At 41.8% G+C, this 14,994-nt stretch overlaps 1 protein-coding gene across 3 annotated transcripts in view; it reads left to right on the top strand.

Annotated features, from left to right (window-relative positions):
* The window catches only part of INTS14 (integrator complex subunit 14), a 35,558-nt gene that overhangs the window by 18,577 nt on the left and 1,987 nt on the right, over nucleotides 1-14,994 (top strand). For all 3 annotated transcript variants that reach the window (XM_027123373.1, XM_027123372.1, XM_027123374.1), the window contains 4 exons: nucleotides 507-651; nucleotides 1,984-2,117; nucleotides 11,648-11,766; nucleotides 14,274-14,339. In XM_027123373.1, the coding sequence (XP_026979174.1) occupies nucleotides 507-651; nucleotides 1,984-2,117; nucleotides 11,648-11,766; nucleotides 14,274-14,339 (464 nt within the window). The remainder of the gene's footprint in view (nucleotides 1-506; nucleotides 652-1,983; nucleotides 2,118-11,647; nucleotides 11,767-14,273; nucleotides 14,340-14,994) is intronic.

The following is a 14,994-nucleotide window of genomic DNA, read 5'->3' as shown; positions in this document are numbered from 1 at the left end:
GAGAGCCTCTAGCTTAGTGTTCCAGTAGAAACTATGGAAAGCTGATTTTTTGTGTAGCAGCTTCACTGAAATATAATTCATATACCATACATTTCACCCATTTAAAGTGTACAATTCAGTAGTTTTTAGTGTATTTACAAAGTTATGCAACCATAACCACAATTTTTGAATCAGAATTTTAGAATTTTCACTACCTCAGAAAGAAACCTTTTAGCTATCAACCCATAACCTTCCATCTCTCTCAGCCTCAGGTAACTACTGATATCCTATCTGTATAGATTTGCCTCTTCTGGATGTTTCATATAAGTGGAATTTATATAACATGTGAAAACTGATTTTTATTTGGACATAGGAAAACCAGAATATGAGTTTTTCTTACTTGTTATAATATTCCTTTATAATTTTGTATACTTTCCTTCCAAGGCTAGAAAGAGCCAAGAGTACAACTGGAGTTTGGAGTTTTTGTAGCTAATCTCAGTCTGACTGGTTTTCTCTTCTTTTCATAGAAGGTGATGAGGTGGGTACTGGTATAACGGATGACAACGAAGATGAAAATTCAGCCAATCAGATTGCAGGCAAAATACCCAACTTTTGTGTCCTGCTCCATGGCAGCCTAAAAGTGGAAGGAATGGTGGCGATAGTTCAATTAGGGTAAGAAACTTTTTTACCTTTGGTTGAGTGAAAGGGAGAATCAATTTATAATGAAGTATTCCCCAGACTTTTCTGAAAGAAAGAATAGAAAGGATCTCGTAACTTTTTTTCTCTTTCTGCCATATCCTTCCCACGTACTATCACCTTCTACACTACTCTTTAAAGCATCCCCTAGAATAAGTACAGAGTGAGTCTTTTAATTATATTGCCTTTATATAATATCTTTTCTCAGTTTTCCTCTTTTCCATCCTATCTAGGAAAACTGGGGTCAGTTTAAGTAATGCTACTAACTTGTTGTAGGATCTTATGCAGTATGCACAGACTCCTCAGCTATAGAATGAGGAGGTAAAACTAAATGAAAAAACATACCGATAACATTGAACATTTTACCATGTGCCAGGTACTTCTCTAGGCACTTTATATACCTCACTATACAGGAGGTATCAGTATTATCCCCATTCCTTAGATGAAGAAACTGAGGCTTCGAGAGCAAGTCATGGTACTTGCTCAAGGTCACACAGCTAGTAAATGAAAGAGCCAGGCTCTTATCCACGTATTGTGACTCCATAGCCCATGCTCGTAACCGCTCTGCTGTATTCCTTCCCTATGAGGAAAGCCCTTCTAGCTTTCACTTTTCGCTGTAGTCTCAAAATCTGCAAAACTCTCTGCTTCCCTTTCTATAATACCTGTTGTCAGAGAAGAAGAGGTCATCTTCTGGCCATCACCTGGGATTGACTGGTAGAGAAAATCAAGAGGTTAGGAATGCTCAGAGGAAGCATGGCTCCTTTTCTGCTTGAGTTAAAATTAGCTGATCCAGAAAGAAAAATGCAATTCTTATTAGGTATCAGTTTGCTATATTTCTTGGTACTCAGGCTACTTGTACTGTCTCTGAGTAGGAGAATCACCTGGGGCCCTTTGAGAAGTGGGAGCAGAGCTGGGTGATGGCTTTGTGCCCTTTGTTAGAAGGGCTTCTCTCTGTGGTACTGCTGTGAATGATTCGGAGGCGGCTGAAAAAACCTATAGGTCTCAGCCCTTACTTGTCACCACCCCTGCAGCTACTTGCTGCCCTTGTGATTTTTTTTTTCTCTTTTAAGACTGCTTTTGATTTCCATATCTACATAATTGAATAATAATACCTGTCCCCAAGGAATGGTAATATTAGGGGACATCAGTATGCATTTTTAGGTTTAGGATTTGACTTTAGTAAAAGTAATGCACCTAATTTCAAAGCTGAAAACCATGTCTCTCAAGAGAAAAACACAGGCTAGAGTTATTTAACTTGATAGTCCCAGGCTTGATGTTCTTCTGATCTTCCATCTTCTCTCCATCTAGTCCTGAATGGCACGGAATGCTCTACTCCCAAGCTGACAGCAAGAAGAAATCAAACCTCATGATGTCTCTCTTTGAGCCTGGCCCAGAACCTCTTCCATGGCTAGGGAAAATGGCACAGTTGGGTCCTATTTCAGGTATAACCCAGATTAGATTTTATTTATCCTGACTTTGTTTTCTCTCTGCTGTTCAGAATGGCTCTGTCTGTGCAGTCAGAGAGCTGCGTGATTTCTCTTATGAGTGCCCTGTGGTTTCTGACTCTGGATATGTACATGGAGAACCCCAAGAGAGTTTGATGTTTGCACTTTTAATTTTACAGCTCAGGGGAAACAAATATTTAGGTTGCTTCAAGTAAAAATAAATGCTCTAAATGTTTGGAGTGAAAAGCTATTCTCCATAAACTTTTTTCTTTAGTGTACTATTTTCAACCCGGGTACCCCTAGTCATTCATAGATAATTAATCCCATTCCTTCTTGAAACTATTTTCCCTTAGTTTTCCTAACATGGCATTCACCTAGTACTTATCTTTTTCCTTGGCAACTTTTCTTTCTTGTCATCTTGTCTTTTCTTCCTCTTGCCTCATGATTCCCAAGGTGTTGTTCTTCGCCTTCTTCTCTTGGGTTATTATTCTCTCTTGGTTATTTCATCAGCTGTTATAGCTTCAGAGTCCCAAAAATCTCTGACTCTGGTGCTGGCTTGATCTCTCCCTGAAACTTGCATATTATATTTCCAGTTCCCCCTTGGACCTCTCCACCTGGATATTCTGTCACAGTCCTAAGCTTAGCATGTTTATTGCAGAAACTGTTGTCTCTCCCCACTTCCCCCATGAACTGTTTCTTCTGATTTTCCTACTCCCTCTGATTGAGGCCTTTGTACTCCTAGGTACTCAGGCTCCAGCTGTAGTGTCACCCTTGACTTATTTGGGCCCATTTAAATTTTAGGAACATCTACCATGCAACCTATTCTGTGCCAGGTGTGGGGGCTAAAAGAGTTAGCAGGAGTTACTCAAAGTCTAGCAGAGAGTGGCGTAATAAACATGAGCTGGCACAAGATCAGAGTTGGCCTGAAGGAGGGGATGGTCAGCTCTGCCTAGAGGACTCAGGAAAATCTGCACAGAGAAGAGACACCCTAGCTGAGTTTTGAAGAAAAAGAGGAATTTGCTGAGCTAGTGAAGGCACAAAGGGCATCCTGCCCAAATGGAGCACAAAGTGTGAGGGAGGGGTGGGAAGGCCAGATGGTAGGTTAGAGATTGGCAGTGGTACAGCAGGGCAGGCCTCATCTGAAATGTGAAGAGCTGAGACTTTATTCTGCAGATGCTGGGAAGCCAGTGAAGGGAGTAATATGATCAGATCCTTCTGGCTGTAATGAGAACAGTGGCAATACCGGTTAGATGACTTTGTATTCTAGGTACTGGTACCCCCTGGAGTTGTGCAGTATGGCTGAAATCCAAGTGAAAGATCATAAATTTTGCATTTAGAAAAAGAACTCTGTGGAGTGTGGATTTGAAAAGGTAAGGGCATCTTGTAGTTAGAAGTCTACTGTGACAGTCCTGGAGTTGTGAAGATGAAAGGCAGAACAGGGGCAGTGGCTGGCGATAGAGACGATGGGATCCATGCAAAAGGTATTTAGGAGGTAGAAACAACAGTATTTAGATATGAAAATAGAGGGAAGAGAAGAGTTGAGAATGATCCCAGGTTTCTGACCGGAGCTATAGGGTGAAAGGTGGTACTATCAATTGAAACAGAACAGAGGAAGAAGAGTAGATTTGGGAAGAACATCTTTTGTGCATGTTAAGTTTATGCCTGTGAGATTTAGGTGGAGGTGCCTATAAACAATTCCTGTGAGAATCTGGAGTTCAGGAGAGAGGGCAGAGTTGAAAATATAATTTTTAGTTATAAGCATAATGCTGATAGTTAAAATGATGATAATGAGGGAGATTGCTTAGGGCAATAGTTCACAAATTTGAGTTTTGGTATGCAAAAGTGAAACTGGAGAACTTGTTTAAAAATTCTGTTTCCTGGGACTTCCCTGGTGGTCCAGTGGTAAAGAATCTGCCTTACAATGCAGGGGACGTAGATTTGATCCCTGATCAGGGAACTAGGATCCCACATGCCACGGGGCACCTAGGACCATGCACCACAACTGCTGAGCTCACGCACCTCAACTAGAGAGCCTGCGTGCCGCAAACTCCAGAGCCCTCACGCCCTGGAGCCTGTGCGCCATAACTAGAGAAGAGAAAACCCTCACACCACAACTAGAGAGAAGCCTGCGCGCCGCAACAAGGGAGCCTGCATGCTTCAATGAAGATCCCACGTGCTGCAACTAAGACCCCATGCAACCAAAAATAAATAAAAATAAATAAATATTTAAAAAAGAAATTCTGTTTCCTGGGCCCTACCTACAGAGATTCTGACTCATTTGGTCTGGATTCAAGCCAGGAACTTTCAGGGGTTTTTTCTTTTTTATATAAATTTATTTATTTATTTTTGGCTGCACTGGGTCTTCGTTGCTGTGTGTGGGCTTCCTCTAGTTGTCGCGAGCGGGGGCTACTCTTCGTGGCGGTGCACGGGCTTCTCATTGCGGTGGCTTCTCTTGTTGCGGAGCACGGGCTCTAGGCACGCGGGCTTCAGTAGTTGTGGCATCCAGGCTCTAGAGCACAGGCTCAGTAGTTGTGGTGCACGGGCTTAGTAGCTCCGTGGCATGTCGGACCTTCCCTGACCAGGGCTCGAACTCATGTCCCCTGCATTGGAAGGCAGATTCTTAACCACTGCGCCACCAGCGAAGTCCCTGCAGTTTTAATATTACCCAAGTGATTACAATCTAGGTCAATAACCGCACTGTAAGAAGCCATAGCCTCAGGAAAGTATATACGTTAAGGAAAAAAGAGAGCCAAGGACCAGACTCCTAAAAAGGACCAACTACTAGTAGCCGTGGAATTGGCACCAGTAAAGGAAAATGAGAAGAGGCAGATCAAAGAGAAAAGGTAGAAGAAATGGATGTCACAGACGCCAAGAGAATAAAGGGATTCAAGAAAGAAGTACAGTGTTTCATGAGCACATATGAGACACAGCCTACAATGTCTTATACACATGTGCATACATGTCATTTAAGGTCTGAAGGATGTCTTTTGCCATTGAAGCCTAAAGAAGATTTTGATGGAATATAGGCCGTAGAAGTTAGGCCAAGGGTCAGCAAACTTTTTCAGTAAAGGGCCATATAATAAATATTTTACATTTTACAGGCCATTATGGGTTTTGTCATAACCACTACACTGCCATTGTAGCACAATCATAAACCTTTTAAAAATATTTTTAAAATTCTTAATTCTTAAACAGGCAGCCAGCCATAGTTTGCCAACTCTTGAGCTAGGATCCAGGGGCTGGGCTTTTGAAGTTCACACAGGAATAGGAGAAAAGACAAAGAGCTGAAATCTCTGAGTAAAGCTGAGAGGATGATAAGAAAAATTCTACCCATTGTTTCTACCTACTTTTCTGCATATAAAGAAACATAAAAGTCTCCTATGAGAAGTTGAAGCCCAAGTCCTGCACCGCGTGGATCGACATGACCCATTCCCAAACCAAACAGTGCAAAAACTGATCCTGAAGCAATGAAATCCATGGTGCATCCTCCAGAAGCTAATATAAATGGCTGTGTAGGAATTCCTCTGCAACCAGGGCAAAAAGAGTGCTGCAGAAAAAACAGTCCCCACTGGAAATGAGTTCATGATTTGAAAAAAAGTTTTAAAATCATGTGAGGATTTTCTCTTCTTTGAAGAAAGACCAGTAGGAGGAATAGCACCTTGAGGACTTAATCTGAAAGAGCCTGTAGAATGAGGGTTTTAAATGATTAAAGAGTTTTAGAAAGGAATGGAAACCAAGAGGAAAGAAGAAGACACTATGAATCAAGAGTCATTTGATCTTGGGACTTCCCTGGTGGTGCAGTGGTTAAGAATCCCCCGGCCAATTCAGCGGACACGGGTTCAAGCCCTGGTCCGGGAAGATCCCACATGCTGCAGAGCAACTAAGCCCACACGCCTAGAGCCTGTGCTCTGCAACAGGAGAAGCCACTGCAATGAGAAGCCCACGCACCGCAATGAAGAGTAGCCCCGGCTCGCCGCAACTAGAGAAAGCCTGCGCACAGCAACAAAGACCCAACACAGCCAAAAATAAAATAAATAAATATTTTTAAAATCACATTTAAAGAAAAAAACAGTCATTTGATCTTAACAGATAGGAGATTCTTGGTGGCTTTGTAAGAGTTACAGCAGATGATTAGCCAGGAGACAGGTTGAGGAATGAATTAGAGATGAGGAAATGGAAATGCCAAGTTTGACCACAAGAGGACAGAATTAGGACAGTGATTGGAGGAGAACCTGGGTGTGTGTGTGTGTGTGTCTGTTGAAAGAGAGATTCTTCACCTCTTTTACCTGTTCTCTCTACAGCATTCCTACATTCATTCTGTCTCTTCATTCTCATGGCTCTTGCCTTGTTCTGGCTTCTTTTACCTTTCACTTAGATCAGAGGTCAGCTAACTAGGGCCTGCAGGTCAAACTAGCCCACCGCTTATTTTGTAAATATAATTTTATTGTGCAGTTTTATTACACAGTCACACTCATGTATTTATATATGATCTATGGCTGCTTTCCTGCTTCAATGGCAGAATTGAGTACTTACAACAGAAACCGTATAACCCACAAAGCCTAAAATATTGCTGTCTGATCCTTTGCAAAAAAAGCTTGCTCACCCCTAACTTAGACTATTGTGAGAGTTTTCACCACAGCTGCCTGTCCATAATCTAAGGTAGTAACATTCACATCCCTTTCTGATCTGGCTGCCAACCTAGCAATGCTTGGCTGGTTAACGCGTATTCTTTTTTTTTTTTAATTAATTTATTCATTTATTTTTGGCTGTGTTGGGTCTTCGTTGCTGCACGGGCTCTCTCCAGTTGCGGCGAGTGGAGGCCACTCTTCGTTGCGGTGCACGGGCTTCTCATTGCGGTGGCTTCTCTTGTTGCAGAGCACAGGCTGTAGGCGCACGGGCTTCAGTAGTTGTGGCACGTGGGCTCAGTAGTTGTGGCTCGCGGGCTCTAGAGTGCAGGCTCAGTAGTTGTGGCGCACAGGCTTAGTTGCTCCATGGCATGTGGGATCTTCCCAGACCAGGGATCGAACCCATGTCCCCTGCATTAGCAGGCAGATTCTTAACCACTGTGCCACCAGGGAAGTCCTAACGCGTATTCTTAAGTCAGATGGAACTGCTCTTTACACAGCCCTGTATTCATGTTGTTTTTCCCTCCCGCTATCTGTTCTTCTTTTCCCTGAGGATAATAAGAGCTAACATCTCTTGAATTTAACTTTGTGCCGGGCACTGTGCTAGACAAAATGAAATGTATCATCTCATTTAATTCTCACAACTGTCCTAGGAAATTGGGATTGTCATTATGGTAACAAGTAATAAGTGATAATAAAACCTATCTTAGAGGGTTGTTGGAGAATTTATTGAGGGAATGTGTATTGGCTACCTGACGCAGAGTAGGCACATTTTAATGGTAGATCCTGCTGTTTGTTTGTTTGTTTTTTTGTTTATTTTTGGCTGCATTGGGTCTTCGTTGCTGCACGTGGGCGTTCTCTAGTTGTAGCGAGCAGGGGCTACTCTTCATTGCAGTGTGTGGGCTTCTCATTGCGGTGGCTTCTCTTGTTGCGGAGCACGGGCTCTAGGCACACAGGCTTCAGTAATTGTGGCATGCAGACTCAGTAGTTGTGGCTCGTGGGCTCTAGAATGCAGGTTTAGTAGTTGTGGTGCACAGGCTTAGTTGGTCCACCACATATGGGATCTTCCCAGACCAGGGCTCCAAACCATGTCCCCTGCATTGGCAGGCAGACTCCCAACCACTGCACTACCAGGGAAACCCTGCTGTTTTAATTATGTTTTTTAATCAAAGGAAAGCTTGCAAAATAGTACTGTTTATACTTATCCCTTCTCCTAATTCTGTTTCTAGAGACAACCATTTTCAAATTTTAATTGTTTCTTCTGATGTTTACTTACATTTCTAAATAATATAAGTTTACAGCTATTTCTTGACCCTTTTTTTTTCTTTTAAAGGTCTTTTTTTTTGACTTTTTAAGGAAAACTAGTTAGCTCTCTTACCGCTACCATCCCTCCCCACCCATCCACCCAAGAAGCACATTTTTCTCTTCCTCAATCCTTGCAGTGTGGTTATAGCGTTCTTTTTGGGTAAATCAGTATTCCGTCCTTGCTAAGTGAAGTCAGTATTATTTACTACTAAGCTGTGTGGTGTACCACATTACATTTCCTTTGTTTTGCAGCTCTTCGTGGCCTACTCCAGATATTACTTTTTTTTTTAATTAGACATTTCTTTTTTCTAGCGGGTAAGATAAATGTATTCTAACTTCAATTAAAAGGAAAGCTCTCTTGGAAAGGCACTGATGTTCCTCAGAGGATGCAGGAAAGAGCTGGGCAGCCTGGCTGTAGGGGAGCCAGCAGCGGATGAGCGCAGCCCTCACTCTAGGCTGTCTCGCAGCCTTCCTCTACTTCTCTCTTCTTTTTTCTTGTTTTCCTTTGCTGTTTTCTGTGTACCTATCACTAATGCCTCCGTAAGTAAAATACATCCTTTACGTATTTTTTTGTCAGTTTCTTTCTTTTTTTGCTTGGAGTCATCTCCCTCCCTCTTGTTTCATGAATGGACTGGTGGTTCTCTAGGCTGGTTGCATAGTTGTCATCCCGCGTCTTCCCTTCATAGCTCTTCTGTGGCTCTCCTGTTTCATGCATCCTCCTGAGAAAAGGGTACATGGGAAGTGAACATTTGAAATCTTGCATATGTGGAAGTGTCTGTATTTCATCCCTTACACTTGATTGACAGTGTGGTTGGATATTGAGTTCTAGGTTGGGAATCATTTTCCTTTAGAGTTTCGAAGCATCACTCTATTGTCTCTTCTGGCTTCCAGTGTCACTACTGAGAGTCTAGTGCCATGCTGACTGCCAGGGCTTTGACAGTAATCTCTGTTTCCTCTGCACACCTTGAGGCTCTTTTAGTGGCCCTAGCGTTCGAGATTTTCAGAATCATGTACCTAGTTTTTGGTCTCTTCACTCATTGGGCTGGGGACTCAGTGGGCCCTTCCATCTAGGAATTCATGTTCTTCATTCCTGGGAACACGAGTATGTCTTTGATTTCTCCCCTGTTTGTATTCTCTGTTCTCCCTCTCTAGAACATATGTTTATGATTTGTGTGTGTGTGTGTGTGTGTGTGTAATTTTCTTATCATCCCCTACCCATTTTTTTCATTTTTTGTTGTACGTTCTGTAAAATAATCTTCAACTTTATCTTGCAACTGATTTTTTTTAAATTTCTGCTATCATATTTATTATTTCTAAGATCTCTTGTTCTTTTTTCATAAATGTCTGCTAAGCCAGTTACCACATATAGGCTCCAAACAATTAGAGACAGTACAAGATAGGCTACGATTAGACGTTGAAATGTTTGGTACTGACACTGAGTGCTGTAGGATAAAAGGGACTAGAGAAATCACTGTCTACCAGAAAAATATGGGACAACTCCATGGAGAAAGTAGGATAGGATCTGGACCTAGAATTTAAGTAACTTTGGAAAGGTGAGGAACAGCAGTGTTGAGTAGGGGAAGTGTTGTCTTCGAAACCAGGCCCAGCTGAGTCCCTGGGAAATCTGAGCCTCAGTTTCCTCATCTTTAATGAGACTAATAATATCTACCCTCTAGGGTTGCTGTAAGGAGAGAAGTTGTATGTGTAAAGTATTTTGCACATAGTTGTAATTTAATAAATTCTATAAGTTCCTTGAGGCCTGAACAATACCTTCTGTAGCCACACTTCCTAGCACAGTGCTTGCTGCATAGTGAGGTCTTACTATAGATGATGAATGAGTACGTGAGGGAGGGAATAAATAAATGAGGAAAGGAGAGCATTCCAGACAGGGGGATGACAGGAACAGTGGCAGGGAAGTTGGAAATAAGCATGTGGCATGGGAAACAACTGTTGGGATCTTGGCCTGACTAGAAAGGTTTATGTATTGACAAGTATTTGTGGAAATGTCTGGAAAGCTGAGCCACTACTTTTTGGAGTGGGTAGGAGGAGAGGGGACTGACAGAGATAGTATGAGGCCAGTATAAGGCATCTAAATTAATGACAAGATTGGGGTTAGAGGGCTTATGGGTCAGTTAGAGAAACTGGGCTAATTCCAGTTTTCAACATGAACATTTGAGCAAGGGATTTAAGCTCCCCAGACTTGTTGGGAAAATGATTCCTTCTTTGTCTACCCCAAATGATAATAAGGATAAAATGAGCCAGTAGATACAAGTATGCTTTGTAAGTTTGTGACAGAGTTTCAGTGACTTAGGAAATAGGTAGAAAAACAAAAACCCTTGTTTATCCACATGACTATAAAACCAACATGGCTTTAAATCCTTGGAAGCAATAAACTAGTAAGCCATAAGATGAGGTATGTTTCACCAAAAAGGTATTTCTTCCCTTGCTCCTTTTTTTTTTTTTTTTTTTTTTGGCTGTGCAGGGTCTTCATTGCTGCACGTGGGCTTTCATTGCTGTGCAGGCCCCCAAGCAGAAGGGCGACTGAGCACCTCGGCCGCCCCAGCTTGCACCCGCCCACAGACTCAGGGCGGCACCAGAGGCCAACCCTGGGCCTTAAGCCCATCTCTGTCCTGCTTGCTTTTTGTTAATGTTGTTGGTTTTTTTAAGTTGGTTTTCATTTTTCTTTGTTTGGTCTTATTTTGTAAGAAACTATTTTATATATAGTAGACCCCGTGTGCAAGCAGGGGCCACTCTTCGTTGCGGTGTGGGCTTCTCCTTGCCGTGGCTTCTCTTGTTGCAGAGCACAGGCTCTAGGTGCATGGGCTTCAGTAGTTGTGGCACGCAGGCTCAGTAGTTGTGGCTCGTGGGCTCTAGAGCGCAGGCTCAGTAGTTGTGGCGCACAGGCTTAGTTGCCCCGCAGCATGTGGGATCTTCCCAGACCAGAGCTCGAACCCGTGTCCCCTGCATTGGCGGGCGGATTCTTAATCATTGGACCACTAGGGAAGTCCTTTCCCTTGCTCTTTTCCATAATTTGGCTATACGTAATTTTACTTTTAAATTTTCTCAATACCTAGACCTATGTTGTCTAATCCAGTAGCCACTCACCACAGAGGCTCTTTAAATTTAATTAAATAAAATTCAGTTCCTCTGTTACACTAGCCATGTGTCAAGGGTTCAGTGGTCACATGGGCTGTGGCTACCATTCCTCATCACAGAAAGTTCTGTTGGAGAGTGCTGGGCTAGGCTATATAGAATTGCAGTATATATATATATACATATATTTTTATATATACTTTAGTATTGTATGTACAACAATTTTATCCTCTCTGACCTTAATTTATAAAGCAGATAAGTGAAGCTTGTTTCTTTAAAAACATTAAGTTGTTTTTCACTTGTATGTGTCTCAGTTGATTGTTTAGTGTGGACATCAGTATTGAGAACAGGTTCCCCAACCTGACTGAAGTTAATGGATTTTCTTAATTAGGGAAGTAACAGGATATAGGAGATTGAATGATTCAAAGAGCTTCTAGCCTAATTGGAAATGTAATTGATTGTGTTTTGCCAGATGTCATTTCAAGAATGTCTTTTTCTTTTAAGATGCTAAAGAAAACCCTTATGGTGAGGATGATAATAAGAGCCCATTCCCCCTGCAGCCCAAAAACAAACGCAGTTATGCCCAGAATGTGACCGTGTGGATCAAACCCAGTGGCCTGCAGGTAACATTACCATTCACGTTGCTCTCCACTGGGGACAGGAGGAGGGATTCTGGCGGGCAGGCGGACATTTGATTTGATTTTCTTTTCCTTCGATACTTAGTAATTAATTTACTTCTAATGTTTGTCATTATTTCCAAAAAGGATTTGAGGTGGCCTACAGTAAAACACGTACATAGCAGGATCATTTTTTACAAAATTTAGAGCAATATGAAACGTAGAGGAAGAGGAGAGACAATTGTTTCAGGAAGCCAAGGCAAAATGATAATTGTATTTGAGCAATTTGGCTCTGAGCTTCCTGCTACCAAGGTCAAAAAAGAAACATGTTGTTTATATGGTTCTTCTTGTCTGATAAAAGGAAGCATGTCAGTTCTTCTAGAGAGACACATTTTTCTGGCATTAAATTTTAATGTAAAAGTTTTGACATGGTGAGTCATTGAATAACATTATGGGTGTTATCTTTAATAATAATTTTGAGAAAGCTGTAAAAATCTTCATGTGGTTATTTCTTCCATCCCCACGGGGTAAGCCAAAGCATTACCCTGTAGTGCCACAGAGACACTTTCATGGGAGGCTAAGATTATCTTGTTATCACGGTGTGCTGCTTTTAGTCAACATACTCAGTGACTTTCTTGTCCCATTAGTCATTTATACCTATTTTTTTTAACTCTTTATTTTATATTGGAGTATAGCTGATTAACAATGTTGTGCTAGTTTCAGGTGCACAGCAAAGGGACTCAGCCGTACATATACATGTATCTGTTCTACCCCAAACTCCCCTCCCATCCAGGCTGCCACATAACATTGAGGAGAGTTCTCTGTACTATACAGTAGGTCCTCGTTCGTTGGTCATTTTAAATATAGCAGTGTTATACCTATTTTTAAAAATCACTTTTTTATCATCTGAGTGCCTTTTTTTTTTTCCTTTGTTCTTCCACAAGTCCAACCTAAGCCAAATGGGAAGAGGCAGTCAGGCCACCTGACCACAGAAGTAGCTTCTGTTGACGGCATAGTCTCTTCCAGCCCCCTTTTCAGGGAGACTGGACACATCCTGCTGTGGCTAAGGGGCCTCTTCCCTTTGTTGGAAATTCAAGTTCTCCCTCTTTCTTGCCATCACTGACCCCAACACTTCCCTGTCAGAAAGAGAGCTGAATTTTTCTAAAATTATTTTTTAAATTTTGTTTTGATCTGGGTGTATTGTTTCATTATGGTGAGGTGCACATAACAAAATTTACCATTTCAAATATTTTAAAGTTACAATTCTGTGGCATTTAGTACAATCACAGTGTTACACAGCCATCACCACTATCTAGTTCCAAAACATTTTCATCACCCCAAAAGGAAATCCTATGCCCACTAAACAAGTCACTCTTCCCCCAGCTCTTGTCAGCCACTAGTCTGCTTTCTGTCTATAAGGATTTGCCTGTTCTGGATATTTCATATAAACTGCATCATATTATACGTGGCCTTTGTGTTTGACTTCTTTTTTTTTTTTTTTTTTTTTTTTTAAGAAATGTTGGGAGTAGGAGTTTATTAATTAATTTATTTATTTTTGCTGTGTTGGGTCTTCGTTTCTGTGTGAGGGCTTTCTCTAATTGTGGCAAGCGGGGACCACTCTTCATCGCAGTGCGCGGGCCTCTCACCATCGTGGCCTCTCTTGTTGCGGAGCACAGGCTCCAGACGCGCAGGCTCAGTAGTTGTGGCTCATGGGCCCAGCCGCTCTGCGGCATATGGGATCCTCCCAGACCAGGGCTTGAACCCGTGTCCCCTGCATTAGCAGGCAGATTCTCAACCACTGCACCACCAGGGAAGCCCCTGTGTTTGACTTCTTTCAGTTAGCATAATGTTTTCAACGTTCATTCATGTTGTAGCATGTATCAGTACTTCTTTCCTTTTGATGGCTGAGTAATAGTCCATTGTATAAATAAACCACGTTTTGTTTATCCATTCATTCAGTTGGTGAACTTTTGAATTATTTCCACCTTTTGGCTATTATGAATAATGCTGCTATGAACATTTGCCAAATTTATTTTTTCTTTTGTTGCTCTGCTGTTGTCATGAAAAGAGTTTTATAGTTTTAGCTCTTACATTTAGGCCTCTGATCCATTTTGAGTCCATTTTTTGTATATGGTATGAAGTAAGAGTCCAACTTCATTTTTTTGCGGGTGGCTATCCAGTTATCCAAGCACCATTTGTTAAAGAGACTGTTCTTTCCCCCATTGGATGGTCTTGGTACCCTTGTCAAAAAGCAGTGGCCATAGATGTATGGGTTTACTGGGGGTGTTTTTGTGACAAGTTCATTATTATCACCAAGGGATTTATTATCATCAAGCCTTTTGAAGGAGAGAGATGCTTTACTAATGTTGAACAATGACATTAACTCAGAAGGGATCCTCATCTTGACATTGTAACTCTTCTCATTTTCATTTTTTTAATTTAAAGCTGTCCTTTTGTATTCTTTCCCTTTTTACCACAGAATTCTAATGTTGAATTCTTTTTACCCTCGATAGACAGATGTACAGAAGATTTTAAGAAATGCAAGGAAACTACCTGAAAAAACACAGACATTCTATAAGGTAAGACTATCAGAATTATAGGGAATGAGGGCGGGCCCTGGGATGTGTGCCAGAAACAAACAGTTCACAGTAGCGTAGGGTAACGTTGAACATGGACAGGGATTAGAAATGTATGGTTTGTTTGTGCCTTAGTTTTTTCATCAGTAAAGTCAGTAGAAGTGATAAGTCTGTTGCTGCCCTAAAATCCAGGAATCAGAAGTGTTTAAATGGCCTGGTTCTGTGCAGCGGGTCTTCTCTGCGTTGGTGCTGTTGTGAATGGCTGAGGGAAGGAGCTGCAAGGACCTGTGGGTCACAGCCCTTAAACCTCCTCACTGCTCCCATGTGGGTATCCAGTCTGACTCCAGGCAACCATTGTATGTGACTTCCAGGGATGGTGATTGCCCAGAACATTCTTAACTGTACCAGAGGATCTGCTTCCAGGAATGACTTCTAAAATTGCACATTTACGAATTGCAAAAGGATGGCCCTCCAGAATCATACCTAGCTAATGCAGAACCATTGGTGGAATGAAGTTACAAGGGATGGGGTGGAGTTGAGGGGCATTTAAAGTCACTCCTTGCTTCTCCCCTGTCCTTCTGGTGTTTGGCTGAGATTAAATTAAGTGGCACTGTGAGGTATGCTGTATTGGCAATTGTGTCCTAGCTTGCGAATCTTA

This window comes from Aethalodelphis obliquidens, unplaced genomic scaffold, assembly GCF_003676395.1.
Source record: "Aethalodelphis obliquidens isolate GAN/ISIS:26980383/991018 unplaced genomic scaffold, ASM367639v1 scaffold26, whole genome shotgun sequence".
NCBI classification, from domain to species: Eukaryota; Metazoa; Chordata; class Mammalia; order Artiodactyla; family Delphinidae; genus Aethalodelphis; species Aethalodelphis obliquidens.
This window is presented reverse-complemented; position numbering and strand designations above follow the sequence as displayed.